Here is a 20,126-nt window from a genome sequence, read left to right as displayed (position 1 = left end):
TTGTTGAGTACGTGTAGGTTCGGGTAGGAGCCCGTCTGTAGCTGCCTCCACGCGACAGAGTCCTCTCTGCTAAGAGAGTTGTCCGGTGGTGGATACCGCTTTCTGCAGCCCTTGTAATAATTTAGTATCGCCGAATAATCTTGGGGTACAGCTGGTATGGCGGAGTGGTGGCGTGCTCGGTAGACGAGACTTCTTAGAGGTGACCACTTCGCCGTTCCCAGAAATATCCGCCAGATAGTCAAGCCAAGGTTCGTCAAGCCTGGCAGGAAAGGAACGCTGACTAATATGTCTACTGTTGTGAACGTGAATTTTCTTTGAACTACTGATTATAATGTTACATTCCGTTATCTACGAACATGGCCAACGAAACGAGCTCGTACAGCAAAAGGAGACGACAAGCAGAGGACCGGATTATGAAAAATGGGGGCCCTGGGCTAATGCGGATGTAGGCCCCCTCTTCCTCTACTTGCCCCCAGTTGAACTCGGGTTCAGGTCTTCCTCTTTTGTGGTGGTGGAGATGGGGGTCCGTTTGGGCGCGACACGTTGCAGGAGGGAGATGAGACGTAGACGAACTTCTTTGCGGAAATGTACAAGCTGGGTTTATTTACAACTATTTACACATATACACATCGACCAGGGTGGTCGCTAGCATTCAGGACGATCGGGAGCGCCAGGCCAGAGCTCGCCCCTACGAAACCCTGTCCTGCCTGGCCGACTGAACTCGCGCTACGCGTAGCGGCTCCTCGTCCTCCGGAACGTGGCCAGCGCAAAGCTAGACCCTGTCCGTCTCGCGATTCCGACTCTCCACCAAGAGTCCCTGCCCAAGTCTTTCTTTGGCGCCAAAACGCCTCCTTAAATAAGTTTCCCCAGCATTCTGGGGACAAACTTAGTGACCAATGAGAGATGGGCTTCTTACAACCAATCAGAGACCCGCCGGTACCCACGAGCTTGTTTGCTCGCGAGGGCCGCATGCCTTTGAAGAAGCCGATAGCGCTTTTGCGCTTTTCCACACACAGTGAAAACACTTTGACAACACCACAAAAGCACGCAAGCACCACTTCCATCAGCTGTGGCTCCAAACACTACAGGATGGCATCTGAGCCCTCCGGCCAGAGGCAGAGTAATCACAACTCGTTACCCGAATGACCACTTCCATCCGGCCTCACGACCTTCGTAATTACACTCAGCTGCCTCCCACGCAAGCTTCCCCCTCAAGTGTCCCTGAAGTTTTCTTTCGCACTGTTCGACGCCGCGGTCGAAGGGTCATTGAACTTAACCCCGACAATAGCCGGAGTACGCGACTCGTACGCACTGTCCGCGGAACGGATCCCCTTCCGGCACCCCTCGCTGCCATTGCTGCTTTTACCTTTTGGGGCGGCAGCCCTTTGACCCCAGCGTTTCCTCTGTCTGCTTAAGAGCTATGCCGCTTAAAACATCTTAAGATAAGGATCAAGTCGGCGGCGCCCGGGGGGATACGGAGATGGCCCGCTGCCCGGCGGCCCGCAAACTCAACTCCTCCCAACCAAGATTGTTGTGGGTACACTTGCTGTACGCACAACAAATTCCATGCACAGCCATCAGCTGACGCCTCGAGGGTAAACAGTGAATAAAAGTGCCAAACCCACAGCAAAATAACACACACAGAAAAACAAATGAGGCGTACTCATGACGTAAGCATGGGTCAAACAAAGCATCCCTGCAAGCACCGAAATTGTACAAACGATAGCCTGCATACATGGACGAAGCATAACTGCACACACATCACCAAGTCGCAAACAACCAAGAGCACACATGCTCAAGCACCAGTTCACACAGCACAGTACAAGAAACCCGCATCGGTAGATCCCCACCCGTTCCGTCCCCGGCGAAACATGGTGGCTACCACTGTCTACCTGTTGCTGTTGGGCAAAAGTCTTATCGGGCCCTTCACTTTCATTCGGTGGCGGTTGCTTTACCGCTTCCTTCCCCTCTACGGCAAGCGCAGAACATGCCTTTCTCTGCTGCTCGTAATCCGCTCTGACAGCTATTACTTCCTCTGTGGGTTCATCAACGAAGGCCTCGATCTCTGTTTTCACCCTGTGTACTGCAAGCTCTTGAGTTTTACTCTGAACTCGCTTCAGCTCCTCAAAAGCCTCGGGTGTTAACAAGGCTTCCTCCGCAAGCTCCTCAGTTACAGCACACTGGATGAGCACAGGGGGATTTACACTGGCATCCTGTGATGACCTCGACAGACTCAAGGGCACATACCTTAAATCAGCTATGACCGCATGCCCGAACGCGTCTTTGAGTCGTATCTTGCCGGCTCCCTCTGAGGGGTACACGTGTGGGACAACGCCTCTCTTGAGGATAGTGATCCCTGCACCTGAGTCAACACAGGCCTTGAAAGGCGTTCCTCCCGCAACAAGCTCCACCCAGGTCATTTTTGCACCTCCCCCTGCCGCATTCACTACATATACGTCACATGTAGGCACGGCGTCGCACGCTGCCCTCGCGGTTAGTTTGGCGGTCTGCGACCTTTTAGCTGCCTCCTGCGTTTCCCACTCTTTCGGTATAGTCTGTTGGCAATTCCGCTGGTAGTGGCCTGAACGGCCGCAAGAAAAACACCTGGGGGCAGGCCCACGACCAGTGCTCATGTTCCTCAGATCCGGCTGTCTCAACTTATCCCCTTTAGGGGTATCCGCGCCTCTTTGTTCAATTTGACGGGGGCGCCTCATGCTGTCCTCATATTTTTCAGCGAGTTTCGCTAGCTCTCCAGGTTTAAACCATTCTCCGGTTTCATGCTGCAGCACGTAGGTTCTTAGATCATTGCTCATGAGCTGTTTGAGCCGGTCAGAAATCAGCAATGTACGCAGCTCATCTACCGACTTTATATTCCGGCTGCTCAAGTAGTACTCGAGGAGCACTTGCAGCCTGGTCGCAAATCGACTCCAGGTTTCGTCGCCCTTTCTCCCCGAGAAAAACCTGCGTTGGTATTCCTCTGGCGTGAGCTTAAGTTCCGCCAGCACGAACTCTTTTATTTCCTCATAAGACAGTAGCTTCTCGTCCGCTTTATCCGCTATGAGCGCGCGACTCTGCTCATTCATCAACGGCAATATTATGCTTCCTCGAATATCATGTGGAACTGCGCAGCTCCTCAGCATATTGTCCGCATTTTTGAACCAAGCAGGTACCAGCTCGTCGGACGCTGGCATGGGAGCAAGGACCGCCTTCAACTCTTCGGCGTATCTACTCCTATCTCGAGCTCCCAGATCGCTGTTGCTTTGGCCCTTCTGTTTCAGTCTCAGGAGTTCAATTTCGAGCTCCAATTTTTTTATATCAAGCTGCCTTAGAAGGACTGCATCACTGCTTTCCTTCTCGATCGGCGGAACATTATGAATTGCTGGACTCGGAGCAGATTCAATTTCCTGCAATACTGAATGTTCTTCAGTTTCATCTGTTACTGAAGCCTGATCAGAGCTCTGTCTCTCCATCCCGTCTTCCCTCTGAGTTGTCCTTGTGGTGACCACCATGCCCTACCGGCAAACGAACAGGGAAGAGACCAACCTTTGCTTCGGTGCTTTCCACTTTCCGCCTGGCACACTCAGTGATGTCGCTCCACGCTCTGTCGTCCACAGGGAAGTTCGCCACGCGTCAGAAAGTCAGCAGCCGGGTGCAAGTCGTCGCTTGGAACCTGGACGCTCGGGGTTGGATGTTCAAGTTCTCCGTTGAGAGTCGCCCTCACAGGATCTTTCGTTGTAGCCCCGTTCGCTTGAAGGTGCAGATCCTGGAGCCTCTTCGTAGATGTTGGTCCAGCTTAAAATCTTCTGTACAGTGCAGTTGAAGTCGCTCACCCTCCGCAGAAAGCCGCTGCCCAATCCTGTCGACTGCGCCAGATAGACTCGGGTTCAGGTCTTCCTCTTTTGTGGTGGTGGAGATGGGGGTCCGTTTGGGCGCGACATGTTGCAGGAGGGAGATGAGACGTAGACGAACTTCTTTGCGGAAATGTACAAGCTGGGTTTATTTACAACTATTTACACATATACACATCGACCAGGGTGGTCGCTAGCATTCAGGACGATCGGGAGCGCCAGGCCAGAGCTCGCCCCTACGAAACCCTGTCCTGCCTGGCCGACTGAACTCGCGCTACGCGTAGCGGCTCCTCGTCCTCCGGAACGTGGCCAGCGCAAAGCTAGACCCTGTCCGTCTCGCGATTCCGACTCTCCACCAAGAGTCCCTGCCCAAGTCTTTCTTTGGCGCCAAAACGCCTCCTTAAATAAGTTTCCCCAGCATTCTGGGGACAAACTTAGTGACCAATGAGAGATGGGCTTCTTACAACCAATCAGAGACCCGCCGGTACCCACGAGCTTGTTTGCTCGCGAGGGCCGCAAGCCTTTGAAGAAGCCGATAGCGCTTTTGCGCTTTTCCACACACAGTGAAAACACTTTGACAACACCACAAAAGCACGCAAGCACCACTTCCATCAGCTGTGGCTCCAAACACTACAGGATGGCATCTGAGCCCTCCGGCCAGAGGCAGAGTAATCACAACTCGTTACCCGAATGACCACTTCCATCCGGCCTCACGACCTTCGTAATTACACTCAGCTGCCTCCCACGCAAGCTTCCCCCTCAAGTGTCCCTGAAGTTTTCTTTCGCACTGTTCGACGCCGCGGTCGAAGGGTCATTGAACTTAACCCCGACAATAGCCGGAGTACGCGACTCGTACGCACTGTCCGCGGAACGGATCCCCTTCCGGCACCCCTCGCTGCCATTGCTGCTTTTACCTTTTGGGGCGGCAGCCCTTTGACCCCAGCGTTTCCTCTGTCTGCTTAAGAGCTATGCCGCTTAAAACATCTTAAGATAAGGATCAAGTCGGCGGCGCCCGGGGGGATACGGAGATGGCCCGCTGCCCGGCGGCCCGCAAACTCAACTCCCCCTCTTTCCTGCTCCCCGCTACACGACTATAATATATGCCATGTTTCATTTTAATTCCAACAAGTAAAAAGAGCGAAGGCGATCAATGGGATTCATGCAGAAGTAACACACTAGCATTAGGTCTACAGCGCAAAAAACACCAGGCGACTTTTAGAACGCCCGACACGTGTGCGTATATGGCCGAGCGCCGAACGCCACGGAAGAGCCACGTGGGCCGACCGACAACTTGCGGGGCTGCAGTGCAGCGCGCCGCCTCCTCTCCTCTTGCAGTGACGCCGTACACAAGCCGACAGACGGGTTTTCCTTCGCAGCACTGTTTTAATGCTAGCGCATCAAGGAAAAGCAGGCTGAGCTAGCTTCCTAAAGCTGAGATGGGTGCTCTGGCAGCGACTAGGAAATAGAGACACTCGTTAATTAGTGCCCGAGAGGGTAATATTAAAAGTTATTAGAATTAATTTGATCACACGATGAACTTTTACTACTGCCCTCGTGGGGAAAATTTGAAAAGGAGAATTAAAGTCCCGGCTCAGTGGTTAGGTGCTCGGCTGCTGAGCCGAGTACCCGGATTCAAACCCAGCCATACGGCGACCGTGTTTTGATGGAGGCAAAATGCAAAAAGGCGCCCGTGTGTTGTGCGATGTAGAGCGCGTTAAAGATCCCCAGGTGGTCGAAATTATTTCTGAGCTCTACACTACGGCACCTATTTCTCTCTTTCATTCACACCTTCATTCTACGAAACCAATACTTAGAAAAAAGAACGAACAAAATAAATTGTCCCGGCCACGCCGGTCGCATTTCGCTGGAGGCGGAATGTTAGAGGCCCGTGTAATATGCGACATCAGTGCACTTTAAAGAACCCGAGGTGGTCGAAATTATCCGCGTCCTGTATAGCCGGAGGTGATTTGGGACATTAAAGCCCATAAATCTAAACATAAACCCATAAACGAGTGTTTCGCTTTCCTAGTGGCCGCCGGAGCACGAAGTGAAACTGTGGGACCTCAAAGAAGCTAGCACATCCCGATTTGTTTTTCAGTTTGGTAAAGCTAAAGAAAAAATCCCGGTGTTATTACTATAAAAGAGTGCGACAAAATTTAGGAGACGCGTGCTGTTGTAAACACCAGCACATCTGTTCACTGAGCGAATTCACTTAATCTGCATTCTGTTTTCTGAAAAAGCTAGGATTTGTTTGGATCACTAAATCTAATCGTGTGAGGAGACGCTTGATTGTACCCAAACCTTCTTTATTAAAATTCAAGTATCAGACTGCAGTAATCGTTATACACGTTACACAATAAATATACAACAGATATATACAATACTTAAGGCAATACAAACACCATAAAAAGTTCAGTAGAATACATATGAAAATTACCAACTCTAATTACAAAGCATATTTTAAAATACTTTCGTTGAAGGAAAGACAAGCAAAGATGACACCAAATAAATGTGGCACTATCAAAAACAACAACAATACAGCTCATTACAAGAAGGCTGAATATCACAAGAACAAACAAGAGACGGACAACGAAGATTTACATCTTTTGAATTACACTGCTCAGAGTTTCATTGTTAACATGGAGGGTGGGAGATGATACATGCAACAAAGTCGTTGGAACTTTTCATGTACTCCGCAAACAGTTCATTTTAAGATGGCATTTTTCGCGCCTTCGCTTTGGCGAAATCAGATATAGTCTGTTCGAAAGATAGATCGCGGAGAAGATCACTTTACATGGACACGATAGCAAGCGAGTTCAACTCATTGTCAAGGAGGCTCGAACGAAGGCGACTTTTTATCAGCGACAACTTAGAAAACGATCTCTCGGTCTCACAGTTTGTCATAGGTATGCTTAAGTATATTCTCAAAGCAATGGAAAGGTTCGGAAACACATCAGTAGGCTTTCTTTCTTGCAGCAACTTCATTATTCCCAGGGAACTCGTGTCTTTGCACACAGAGTTGTGCAGAAAGTTCGCAAACTGACCGATGTCAGCGGGAAATGCTGGTTCCAAATCATTTTCGTCGGTTTTCACCAACCTCTCAGCCTGCTGTGCCAGAGAGCTAGGCCTCGCTTCCAACCTCTGTCAGCAATTTTATGAATCCGAACCTTTCGCAGAGCTCAGCGTAGGCAGCCTTTCGCACGCGCAAAGCAGAGCCTAGGCTATCCAGCACGACATTGAAGGTCTCCACGATAAATTTTTCTCTACCTCGTAGCACACTATCGCTTTTTCCGTCCGGGTGCTTACTCAAAATGATGCGTTTGCCCTCATCCTGATAACATTTATTTGTACTTAGCGTGCGTGCTCTCTCCTCGAAGGTATCAAAGAGAGGTCGCAACGAATTAACAAAGCCTTCTAGAGAGCCCCGCAGTTCTACAGCAGTAGAAATGTCTAATCCTGGTTTCTGAACTGCTACGCTCGTTTTGTCAAAGCGCTCCAAGATTTCACTCCAGGAAATTGCCATGAATGCAGTCTCTAGTTTTGTCATCTTCTTGAAGAGAGAGTGCGCTTCGTTCCGAGTGTCACCGTTTTCTTCTTCATTCTTTGAGATCGCTTCAAGGCAGCACAAGACTGCTTTGAAATTTTTCAAAATGGCCTTACGTGATTCAGCGTGCATTGACCACCTGGTCTGAGAGAGACTTTTCAAAACAAGCTGCTCACAGTCACCACTTTCACCCATGCTGTTCAAAAGATGCTTCCATCACTTAGGTGAGGCAGCTAAGAACACATACAGTCTCTGAGTTAGAGCAAAAAATTTGACAGCCTCAAGGCAACTGTCAACACTACACGCGCCAACTAAATTTAGTGAATGACCAGCACATGGGACGTAGACTGCCAATTCGTTCAGGTGTTTTATTTGAGCTAGCAGTCCTTTGTACTTTCCTGACATATTACTCGCGTTGTCGTATGCTTGGCCCCTACAATCACCAATTGAGATGTCATTGGCTGTCAAGAGGGTCATCACGGTGTCGAAAAGATGGAAGCCGGTATACGATTCAGTTGGAACAAATCCAAGAAACCGTTCGTACACTTGCCCATTTAAGTAGTATCGTAAAACAACTGACAGTTGATCAGCGTGTGTAAGGTCTGGAGTGGAATCAACAATTAAAGAGAAGTATTTTGCGCGTTTCACTTCGTCAACGAGACGATCTTTGACAGCCTTTGCCATGTGCTCGATAAATTCGTCACAAATGGTTTTTGACAGGTACGATGGGTGACCTTTTCCCTTGTTCCCATAGCGTTTGATGTGCTCCTCTAGAAAGGGATCAAACTTGGCAATGACTTCAAGTACTCCCATGTAATTGCCATTTCTCGGTGAACCAAAAACTTCATCACTTCCCCTAAACGCTAGGCTGCGCTCAGCTAGAAGCTTAACTACAACGACTACGCGCTTCAACACCTCTGTTCAGTAAGCGGTCTCAGTGACAAGATGCTTAACCAGCTCCTTGTCAATTGTGCTGTTCGAGTTAGACCGGGCGAGCCATGCTGTCACACAGTTCCGGTGCTCGACGCTATTTTCATGAGCGCAAACCTTTTCTGCTGCTTTTTTCCAATCAGAAAAGCCATGAGTGGTGAAAGTACTCTGGTTGCTTCGAATTGAAAATAGTTTGCACATGAAGCAGTAAACGGAACCTTTGGACTCTGAATACATCAACCAGTGTCGCTCGTACGCTGCCCCATTTATAGCCTTTCGCACGAAACGATGAGGTGATATATTACGCTTCTGAGTTGTGTATTGTCTTTCGGAAGACGGAAAAGTTTCTGCGCGATTTTGAAAATACACTGGTCCTTTCTCAAGGCATACACTCCGAAAGCTATCAGTAATGACGTACGGCCACTTAGCAGGATCACTTTGGAGAACCTCACAACCTACCTCCTGCTGCGGGGAGGTCTGTACTTCTTTGTTGTCGCAGCGAGAAGCCGTCTGACCAGTCCTCTTGAGGCAGACTTTGTGGGTGGGAACACGATGACTCGAAGCCGCACTAGTAGGAAACAAGTGAGTCGGTTCTTGCAGTGTTGTTTGCTGGCGTTCGTCAGTAGAAGGAGGCTCATCGGGGATGTTTGGCGCCTGTTGATGAGCAGAAGCAGAAATCGGGCCTGGCGGGAAGGACACCTGGAGCTCCGTGGCAGGGGCCGGGCCGAGTAGCAACGACGTTGCTAACTCAGGAACAGGACAGACCTCGGTTAGCCTCGGTTGCTCAGATATATGGACGAACGAGGTTGGGACCGTTTTCCCAGGATCCAGACTACCAAGATGAGGGAAATCTGGCTTGTTGCCAGGAAACCGTAGTGATGGAGCTGGCAAGTCCTTCACAGAAGCACTGTCGGTACTATCGGGGTATTGGTACGGGCTCTGGGTAGAGCAGTCATAATGCTCCGCAGAAGCTGCATTCAGAAGATACTTTGTCATCTTTGGCAGCCTCTTTTCACGATCTTCTCTTTCTAACTTCGCCTTTCGTTTAGACGCACCACTTTGATGCTTCCGACCGGGCATTTTCACATGAACGGACGGCGTCACAGCTGACAAAAAGTTGAGATAAAATGGAATTTGACAGGTGTGCAAAGCACGAACGACGAACGCTCTTCCTCCGGACTTGGCGTGGCAAGACGAACGCGACCTCCTGATATCAGTTCAGAAGCGTTTGGGGGTAGGTAGGCCGGAGACGCTGATTGGTCGATGGAATGCGCTTCTCCGTGACGTTTTTTGGTGTTGCCCTTGTTCTCAAACAGACGTGGCGTCACCGCGCCTCCCTCGGCCTGTCTCTAGAGAACCTAGGGAATCGCTAGGTGCGCTCGCCGTGCCGCAGGTGCGTGGCACGCGGGTATTCACCCCCCTCCCCTGGTCCCCAACAGTGATGCCACTAAATGGCCGACATCACCAGCATACGCCGGGAACAGTATCCCCTCCCCAGAATAATTCCTAGTACCAACCACCGGTCACCACCATTCGGTTCGAGAACCGAGGTTCACGAACCTCTGCATTTCCGGCTTGTGGCTTTCGCCGTTAGTGAGAACATGCACGTTCAGCTTTGGCGACCACAACGCTGCCAGCCTAGCTAAAATCTTATGCGGAAGTGCGAAAATGGCCATGGTGCTCTTGCATGCACAGCAGGAAGTGATTTGTGTGTAGACCATCGAGGAGGGAATGTACAAGGATGGTAGGATAGCACAAACGCTAACAAAAAGCAAACAAAAGCTAGTTGGGGCTCAAAACCCATTTTCGGTTCTAGCAAGTACCAACGGTGGGGAAAAGCCACCAGCTGTGGGCGTCTTGCAGTAGGAAGGGTAAGAAGAATGGAAGCTTTCGAGAAGCGGAGGTAAGGCTGCATACAGCGCACGCGGGGTCGCGCCGCCCAGGGAAGCTTTTCTAATGAACTGCGGTATTGCCGAAAGACTGGTCGTTGACCGAGGCAACACCTCCTATGTGTTGACCAAGGTGGACAAGAGGAACATGTCACTGCCAGTACGAAACGTCAGTGTTTTATTCCAGCAGCGCCTCGAGAAAGGGTTAACTTCTTCCACTCGCCGAGACATTTTGTGGTGCCATTCTCGGGAAGACGCTTCGCAACGCACTGCAGAGCTGACTGCCTTCTCTCTTGTCCGTCTACCAGGCAGGAGCTACTCGCGGCGGTTCCGGCAGGGGAGACGGACAATAGTAGCGGGCAAGAGCGAAGGGGGGCCCCCACCACATGAATGGCATTAGAGGAATGCCACTGGTGTCTCCACTACGGCTCAGCTCGTACTGTTCTGGCGCAGCCTTGGTTGCTGCGTTTCGCCGTAATCGCTTTTCAGCGAAGTGAACACAGCATTCGCAGGAGAGCGCCGTGCTGTCGCTTATTTTCTGGCTCTGACAAGTAAAAAAGACAGCGTGTCATGGCACGCCATCTGTAAGGTTGGCGCTATTCAATCGCCTCTTTCCATTTTAACCGGCGCCGTAATAACGACTGAAAAAGCCGCTCTACGAGCGGCGCGGCGACAGCATCGCGGTCGTTAGCCTGGACGGCGTTCGCTGTTTCGCTAAGAGCTCGTTTCCGTGTTTTTTTTTTTTTTTTTTACCAAAGTAAACGAGGGGTCTCCCCTATCAGTTGAAGGTCGCGTTTCCGCCCGGTCGTGGCCTGCGGGAAGAAAGCATCCTCCGTGGCCGAGTGCGGATCACCCACAGGTCTGTTGTGGGTAGAGGGAGGGGCAGCATTCGCGCCTCGCGGCTTTCTTCAAAGGGTTAGCTCGCGGAGGGCGCGGGTTAGCGAAGGCATCCCTTCTCTGACAGGGCCGGTGCCACACGGCGTGGCGCGGTACGGACGATGCCCGGTGGCTGCGCGCCCATTTGCTAGCCTCATCTGGGAAGGTTTAGCGGCATCTTACCTGCCCCGAGGGGTCCCTGTTGCGGGAGGGCGTTCGTCGCCGCGTTTCCAAGTTGTGTATGGCACCGAGGCCGGGGCTTTTAGGGAGAGAGCGAAAACACATGTAGTGACGAGGCTCCTCCTGCTCGCGGCTTAAGGCGGGGGTACCACGGCGGTCATCTTGGACAAGACGTTAGTTCAACCACCAGGGCGGCTCCACTTGTCCGTGGAAGCGAAAAAGCGCTCCTCCGAGACGGTCTGGTCCTCCTCTCTGCGTTACCTTGACCTCCTCTCCCTCGCGTTGAGGCTGAAGGAGGCGGTTAGTCTCGGAGGGGGGATAAACGCCCCGACAATGACGACCGCACTCGAACGTGTTTGGCACACTCGTACTGCTTCTTTCGCCCCTACGCACCCCTTGGTGGCCCTGCCATGGTGCCTGGCGATTCTTTTTTAGGAGGCACTATTTCGAATGCGGAAAGTCTCTATATCTTTGACATTTACAGAAATCATGTTTTGTTTCCATTTTTTACAAAGTTGTACACGTTGTTTTATAGCTATTCTTTTCTCACGACCCTGAACAAGATTTTGATGACCAGCAGCGGCAGCCACGGCAACCAATATTACAAAATAAAGCTTCGTAGGGCCACAAGACATCTATGGGCTATGGCCTTCGTAATACAATATGGATGATGTCGAAATGGATGCAGCGGACTAGTAGATGACCTCTTGGTTTCAAAGGGCGGTTGCCATGTGTGTTGTCAAAGCCTTTTCTGCCGTCAAAGGCGCGTGACGCTACGCAGCTGCGGGTGTCGCGTGAGACTTGTGTGCTGTTGATTCCCGTTCGCCATGCAAATGTTTATTTCGCAATTCCAGGAAAAACACCTGCAGTGAAACATCAACCCGAGATTTCGAATCATGGCGAGTGTTTTTATTGTTTACTCACACACTGCCAGTGTTATGTAGAATTCTAAGAGAAAGCTGATATGGTAACAGTAAATAAGAGAAAATGGGCAGAATAAGGCATATCAGAATGGTACAAACATATTGCGTTCAAGTCGTTGGGTCAGTAGCTGCGGAGAGGAAAAAAAAGCAATATCACAGTGTGTTAGCCCCTTCATCTCCCACCCGTTCCCGATAATAGCTTGGCAGAGGTAGTCTGTGACGTTGAGATACGTTGCAAGTAATGCTGAATTTTTTTTTCCGCCCGCGCATCCATGCATGATAACAAAGATCCCGAAAGCGCTTACGGCCGCCGCCGGCAACATTCTTTTCATTTACTTTTTATTGTCAAATAAACCACTACCACCACCAAGGTTCGAAAAACGAGAAGGAAACACTGGCTGTGAAACTTCGACTGGAGACTGCGGGACATAGCTGGCAAGAGCTAATAAGTACTCATTACAATCGCGTCGAGTTTCTCCCTACTGTGGCCTTAGCATAGCATTTCCATCCATTCATTGGAACTGCATTTTGTTGCCACACGAGGCAACGTTCCTGCTTTTCTGATATCGTTAGTGATCGGCACGAAATTGTGATAGTTCCAACAGTTCTGATTCCCTGCTGTCTTGTGAACACAGATGTGAGCGTGCGGCAGCATCTGTCTAGAAAATAAGCGATCGAATGTGAATAGTGCACTACCCTCCCCCCCCCCCCCCGCCATCTTTTTGTACTGGCACTGTTTGTGTAGTAAATTTGTATAGTAAAAGGCTCATTTTTTCTCCATTCCGGGGAATGCGGGAAGTCAGAGCTATACGCACCGTGGTAGTCCTCTAGCTGATGTCCGCAAAATCAGTGGACTTTTGCTTTCACGTCACTTTTCAACTGAAATCGCTTCTGCTGCTAGGTTTCGTTATGTTTGCTCTAGCATAAGAAAACATTTTGTGCTCACGCTGAGGTCTGGGGCGAATCGATCCTTGCACAATTAGTGAATTTCGGCGATAGGTAGCGGAAATTCGCAGATCTGGCCTCCCAGTGGTCTGCATTGTCCAGGAGCCGATTCGAAATATTTGGCGGCGTTTCAGGACAGCGCTTCTCAACCGATGAGCCATAGCGCGAGGCAGGGGTGCAAGATCGTGTCTTCGCCCTAGGATAATCATCTCTGGCCGCCTCCTCTCCAGCTACTCACAGCGTTCCCTGTGCTACTTCTAACATGGAGCGCCCGGTAGCTCTCTCGCTGAAAAAAAAAAAAAAATCTTTTAGAATAGCTGTGGAAACTGCGCAACTCAAGCGCGTCGGAACCGGTTGTCAGAGCGTCAGCCAACACAGGGCATTCGTCCCGTGGATACATGAGCCCGACAGAAGTCGAGTTGAGTGAGTCCGCATTTTGAGGGAATGTGAAAAAAAAAAAATCGAGGAAGAGAGTAGAGCAGTCTCGGTTTTCCTTCTCAAAAGTTGCTCTTTTGAATACTCAGCTCGACCTGCACTCTGGTCGCATTTCTTTTGATCGTGATAGTACGTTCAAAAAAGTGCTTGAGTAAGAGGCCTGAAGGGTCCAACTGCAGTCCAACTGCAAATTTTGCAGCAACACTTATTTCGTCTGTCGTGTTCAAAAAAAAAAAGCCCCAAAGAACCTCGCGCGCTGTCTTATTCGCAACTCCTGCCAAGAACCACGATACTGTCAAGCGCCGGCTCACATTTCCACTCTGCGCAGTGAAGAGGTAAATTAGATCCAGTTCCCTTTTCTAGCGATTTTGAGTGCTCCCATGCTGCGAATTTCATATACCACACCAACTGCACAATCCGCAAAGCATTCACCATGCCTCTTTTCGCACTGGTGCTTTTTTCTTCGCCCATTACGTGTGCACAAACCGCTGAGCTGTCTCGTGGCCGAGAAAACAACAGGCACGCCATACCTGGCCGCAATATTTTTCATGGTGTGTAAAAGCAAGGCTTTTCCCTAGTTGTCTAAGCAGGGATAAGATTCCTTATACAGTGCTAGCATGCGTCAAGGTGCGGTTAGCTCGTCAACATATCTAAATATTCGCAGGACAGAGCCGTCGTCAGCAGAAGGTGCTAAGGCACGGTCAATGGAAGATAAAAATATATTGCATAGCACCGGTGCAACACCAGATCCTACGCAAATGCTATTTTTCTGAACAAACATGTCTGTTCCAAAAGAAACAACAGTGGAGCTAAGCACAACAAGAATCTTTCCACACTAATACCTGCTAAAATTTGAAAGGATGTAGCCCCATTGAAATCAGTACACTCGCGTAGTCTCGAATGCCTTCGCGGAGCTCCGTTGACTTGAATGTATGTCAGCCGAATGCCGTTGAATAGTTCGTGCAGCTGCACAAGGTGACATTCGACTCGAATGACACTCGGTTGGAAGGTATTTGAAACGCCCGTGTAGCAAAGATATTGCTAATCTCAGCTCGTGATGCTTTCTTAGATAACAGCATGCGATCAGACGCGAAAGAAATTACATCTGCTATGAAATATTTTCCAAGTATTTGCGAAAACAAACTAATTTTCACAATGTGCTGCAGCACCGATCGTCACTATCATGATTTCCAAATAGCACCTCTTTTTGCCATGTGACAACGCAATGAAAGTGCCATTCGTTCATGGGGAGTGCACTTCGTGAAAGTATCACTAAAGTTGCCCGTGTGACATGGGTATAAATCCCCCCACGCACGCGCACAAACACGTTCAAACACGGAAAATGGTACGGTTTCAAAAATCATCATACACGGTAAACCATTTTTGAAAAGTCACTAAATTGCATTTGAGAACTATCAAAATGTAGCATTTACTACTCAAACATGATGCCACTTCATTTTCAGAAATTGTTACTTTTTATCGTCACGTATATACAAGTACGCTGGACGAAGTTCCTACGGTAAACTCAGATTTCTGGATTTCCTGCAGCGCACACAGACCCCCCACCCCGGCGGCGCAACATGTAGGCTCTCAGCCCTCATTTCTCTTCACTGCTGCCGAAAACAAAAATCGACTAATTTCCGGGTGGACGGTCGCTTTTAGATAATGGGACTCTGTCAGCTAGGGGGATAGGGGAAATGAACAATAACGCCCCTGCACACTGCTTTGTTTTCTTTCCCCTCATGGACTCAACAAACGCACTCGCGCAAGGCTCGCAAGGCCTCGCGTATTTGTGTGTGTGTGTAGCTATTTTCGTCTTGTTATATGTCCACAGCTGCATCCACGAGCAGGCATACCGGGGAGGCTAATAGCGCAGAGAAAAAAAAAGCTGCTGTGTTGGTACTATCATGTCAGCAGTTCGGATACTCGAACCTGTACTAACGGCTTACTGTATTGCATTATGCCAAGTTTTCGATTAGCGTACCTTCCTAGCGGCCGCCAGGCGGAGCACGTTTTATGTTAGTGGTTCAACAGCGACACCAGACACTCACAGAGAAAAAGACGACGTACAAGGAGGCTCCTTCTGTGCGTCTCATCTTTCTCTGTCAGTGTCTGGGAGGGCTGTTGAACCACTATAGATCAAGTCCACTCAACCCCTATGAATCAACTCCAAGTAGCCCAATCTGCCGTTCTTCAGAAACGCGTTTTGCAGAGTTGCCTGAACGCCCTTGAATATTTTCTGCGAAAATGCATTTATAATTGTGGGTTCAGGTGGTCTCCAGAGCAGTAACGGGCAGTGCTGGCTTCAATAGCCAAAAATGAAAGGGGTGAGTCATCTGTGGACACGCCTTCCCCGGTGCACTTTATACAAGGCTACGCTGGCGAACCTGACCGCGTCTTGTCGCTTGAGTCTGGTGACTGTCAGGACCATGCATGTAACTGCGAGCGCCTAAAGGCTACTGGCAGCACATTCCCCCCACCCCCCGCAGTTGTTGACCGAGCAAGCGTCGTTCCTGGAAAGAAACGCGCAACGCACCGCTTCACCACGACGGTGAGAGCAAGGGTTGGGTGCCGCGCTAAAGATTTTTATTACAAACCCCACTGCGCCCAGGGTGGGTGCGCCCTGACAACTTCTACCTACTCCCCGCAGCAGAGGCACACAGGTCTGTCTCCTCTTTCTAGCCTGGCCTTGGCTGCAGAAGAAGCTTGGATTGGAACGGCCGCATTTCAATCGCCCTCGCAAAACATCAGCTTCGCAGAACTGTGAAACCCCTCCCTATTGTAAGCAGCGTGACGTCAAAAAGTTGCGGCCCGGTGGGCAAAATTGACAACTTTTGGTTCTGATCCTGTGTTGTTGGTCCCGAGGGCTCCTTCCCCGCCTTTCTACCCCGATTCGAGACGCCTCGCCGGCCCTCACAGGATAGAAGAGGGGAAACGCTTGCGCTGAATGACTTAGGCCGGGTGGCAGGAGCGCGCTCCAGGCGCCAGTAAATCCGGCCGGTGCCTCATAATTGTCCGAATAGGTCTGCTGAGTAGCTGCTAGGGTTGTGGGCTAGGTCTTGAAGGAAGCCAGTTTTCTTTGCACGTGTTGGCCTGCCTGCAAATCTGTATGCGCAGTCGCGTTTTTTTTTCTTTTTCAGGTGAGAAAAATGTACAGCCTAAGATGTGTATCCCAGAAAATAGTGAAAACATTTTTTTTTCTGCCACCTTGAAGGAGCGAAAATTGCTAATTGATCACGTGCACTCAGTGGAGCAGATTGTCAATGAAAACGCTGTTACCTCAATGGGGAAGTGTGTGTCCTAAGTGAATCAACTTGAAATTCGAGGCCAATACAATGGTGTTTTGTTACGTTTTGTGCTAATAATAATAAACACAATCTTTATGTGAGCATAAAATAAAGTGCCTCTAAACAGATATGCGAAGCTGAAGAGATTACCGCGCATGCGAGCACACTTTATTTGCAGAGCCATCGCTATATGTGCTCATTCATGTGCAAGCAAACATTTTGACTTAGAAGTTACATTCAGCCAGAGCAATGCCTACTCCCGTAATATCTTAGAATTTCATGAAATATTGAGGAAAATAGATGTCTGTGTAAATTATTAAATTATGGCATATTTTTTTTCACGTTTCATGATCATGCACACAAAAGCAAGCGCTGTGGCAAATGCTATTTCAAGGCCGGAATGCGAAGACAATGCAAAGCATGAGGAACCGCCCTGAGCAAGAGGCTGAAGCGTTCGTCAGATCTGGTGAAATGTAGAGTTCCGGCCCCTTCCAATTAGGTTTTTTCGTAACCACGCTAATGAAAATCTGGTCGTAAATGTTTATCAGGTAGACAAGCACCATTTTGAAAATACTTATGGTCTTTCTTCTAATTTCTGAATACGAATCGACACTAACGTCATTTTATGTCAAAAACCAGGTCAAAAAACAATTTGCGATCTAAAACCTGCTTCCCACATAACCTTGCTGAATTATCCTGAAGTCCTTGATGGTGTTGGTGAGAGGGCTTCGAAATCTGCTGAAAAATAGCTCTTAGACGAAATGTTTTCACCAATGTCATCCACAGACCACGCAGCCAAAGGACTTCATACCGGTTTCCAAGAAATTTCACCGGAAGCTCTCGGCCCCTCGTGTTCACGGAACTATCCTGAGTAGTAGTAGTAAGTGGTTTTTATTGTAAATGAAAAGGAATGTAAAAGGATTCTTGCCAGCCCCGGCATCTGCTATCATGTCTAGAAGCACCTGAGCTGGGGCTGGGGGAAGGAAATGGAAAGCGAGATGACAGTGAGGGGGAAAACAAAGGGTAGAGAGAGAGGGGAAGAGGAGGGAATACCTTCCCACCTGCTTGTATTTCCATTACGCGAGACGATACAGCCAGTGGGGAGGACCGCAAAAAGTTTCAGCAGCCTCGCGTTGCTGGCGACCTGACACGTGGGGCGCGCACTAAGGGAGAGGGCGACCGCGCTCTCTCTCTCACACACACATACACACACACTACGCTCCGCAAGCTCCCCCTCTCACTCGCATGCACCGAGCTGCCCCGCACGCCCGCAGCACAATTTTCTCCATTCTTGACCGGAGCGGAATTCCAGCCATGACTAACAATGAGGGACACCACCCCTTTTGAGCACCCGCGAGTAGGTTGACACGTGCACATAGAGGAAGTGCCAGCGGTGCGAGCAGCAAGCGCACCATAGCAGACTTCCATATTTATGCAACTCACCTACTCCTATCTAAACACTACACGCGCATTCGTGCAGGGACATTCGCACCAAATGTAGCTGTACTATTGCGGAGCAGCTCTTCCGGAAACCGCGCCATTTACGAGAGCTAGTTTTGAATCATAATACCCTGTAGCCGAGACTGACAACTAATTGCATTTCTAACGATTTCGGTATCCGTGGTTTGCATACCGCTGAGGGAAGGTACTGGTATTTCATGCAGTGCAAACAATGGCAAGATATGCTGGCATTGTTTTTGCTGCATTGTGCGCATGCATATCACCAGCTACGCTCCCATATACCTTTCAAGAATGTTATCCGTGCATTCTTTTTTTTCTTGCAGTGTGTGATTGACATATAATTTTAGGGGCATGCTTTGCATTCCCTACAATGCTAGTGAAATCACACTGTCCACACATGCACTTTTCCACTGGTAGAGGCAGAAGCGGAAAGCTTCATTCGCTTCCATTGATGTGCATTTTCAAAAGACAAGCGCATGTTCCTTATAAAAACAGGACCATTTTATTGCAACATCTGCTAAGCACGTTCAGATGCCTTGCACAACTCCCCCGCACATCATGGTGGCTGCCTGCAAGCAAACAAGTCCATTCCAATTTCATATGCGAGTCTATTTCCAGGAAGTGACAGGAAATGTCAGTGCTCAAAAGCGGGTATTAGCTTGTTCTTTACTGCTCAACCATTGCAGTTACTTTCCATTGACTTAGTGTTTCAGGAACACACAAAGACATATGCTTACCTCTCATACAAAAATGTGAGGGCAGTAACGGGAAAGGAAAGAAAATATGTGCATAAACATAGCAAGTGGACTGAAAAGTCCTTACATACATCAAAGTCATTTGCTACCACTGTAACAATGAGAGCAGATAATATGTTAGGATAAAAGCCTGCTGAGCACGATAGAAACATATTCTGCTTACGCCATACAGGGTGATACAAAGCTGCTGGAACAATGAAACACTGCTTGTTTTTCTTGATAACATGGTTGGCATTGTTCTCACTGTGTCAAAGGAAGTACACTGGATAGTGCACAGAGCACAGTTTTCATCTGCGGCACTTGAACATCCATCACTTTCATCACAAGTTTTGCTCTCTGGCCCCTTTTTCAACACTACAGACAACAAAAAATGAGAAGTTGGGCTTCTTCGACATCCCTAAATTGTACTTCACAATTTATTCTTGCAGCGACGTAGGAGAAGAAAAATTTACTTGCAGTGAATACGAAACAGAAGCATGCACTGACTAGCACATTTCTCTAGCCACAGTTATGCAGTGAATTTCACGAGCACAATTATATTTCTTTGAAAGCACCGGCCTCCTAGCACGAAACTAGAAGATAATCAGCATCATAGGCACGTGCTAGGTGCATGAATGAAGAAAATTGAACCTCCTCAGCAAAAAATTTCAAGTGCTAAGAACTAGTTTATCACCGGTACTAAAGTATCTGCAGCAGCTACGGCTCGCAGTGCGCTTGTACGATTTTTCATCACGCTTTGCCCCTCCCTCATCATAATCTACACATAAGCTGCCAAATGCCACTCGCATAGAAAGGTGTCCATCCCCCCACAACGCAAACTGCCGCTTCCACGCATTGCGAGCTCCTAACGAGCTCAGGAGGAATGCAAAACGCAAACGCGAAATGTTTTGCGCAATGCAGAATCAGCAGGTGATTTTATCGCCCTGTATAACCTGTAGTATATTTTTTAGACATGCCAACAGTTTATAGACTTACTTCAGAGCGGAGTGAAGAAAAAAATTCCATCTGCCACATCTGGGATCCAACCCGCGACGTGCGCATGCTCAGGACGAG

General features: G+C 49.2%; 2 protein-coding genes across 4 annotated transcripts in view; one reads left to right on the top strand and one right to left on the bottom strand.

The window, feature by feature from the left end:
• The window catches only part of LOC149366696 (flap endonuclease GEN homolog 1-like), a 160,248-nt gene that overhangs the window by 76,745 nt on the left and 63,377 nt on the right, over positions 1 to 20,126 (top strand). The window lies entirely within an intron of this gene.
• Positions 7,593 to 9,402, bottom strand: LOC149366698 (uncharacterized). The gene is made up of 2 exons (XM_089567402.1): positions 8,782 to 9,402; positions 7,593 to 7,625 (listed from the first exon to the last, which is right to left on the bottom strand). The coding sequence occupies exons 1-2, from the start codon at positions 9,400 to 9,402 to the stop codon at positions 7,593 to 7,595; spliced, it is 654 nt and encodes a 217-aa protein (XP_089423528.1).

The sequence above is a fragment of the Amblyomma mixtum genome, chromosome 1, assembly GCF_055824585.1.
Source record: "Amblyomma mixtum isolate Tamu chromosome 1, ASM5582458v1, whole genome shotgun sequence".
NCBI lineage: Eukaryota > Metazoa > Arthropoda > Arachnida > Ixodida > Ixodidae > Amblyomma > Amblyomma mixtum.
The sequence above is the reverse complement of the archived record's forward strand: the minus strand, read 5'-3'. Positions and strand labels throughout refer to the sequence as shown.

Excerpts from the sequence above, each read along its gene's own strand:
- LOC149366698 (XM_089567402.1), bottom strand. The coding sequence starts at position 9,402 with ATGCCCGGTCGGAAGCATCAAAGTGGTGCGTCTAAACGAAAGGCGAAG. Across the intron at positions 7,626-8,781 it reads AGACCTCCCCGCAGCAGGAG|CTGCCTCACCTAAGTGATGG; the intron begins GTAGGTTGTGAG and ends ATGTGTTCTTAG.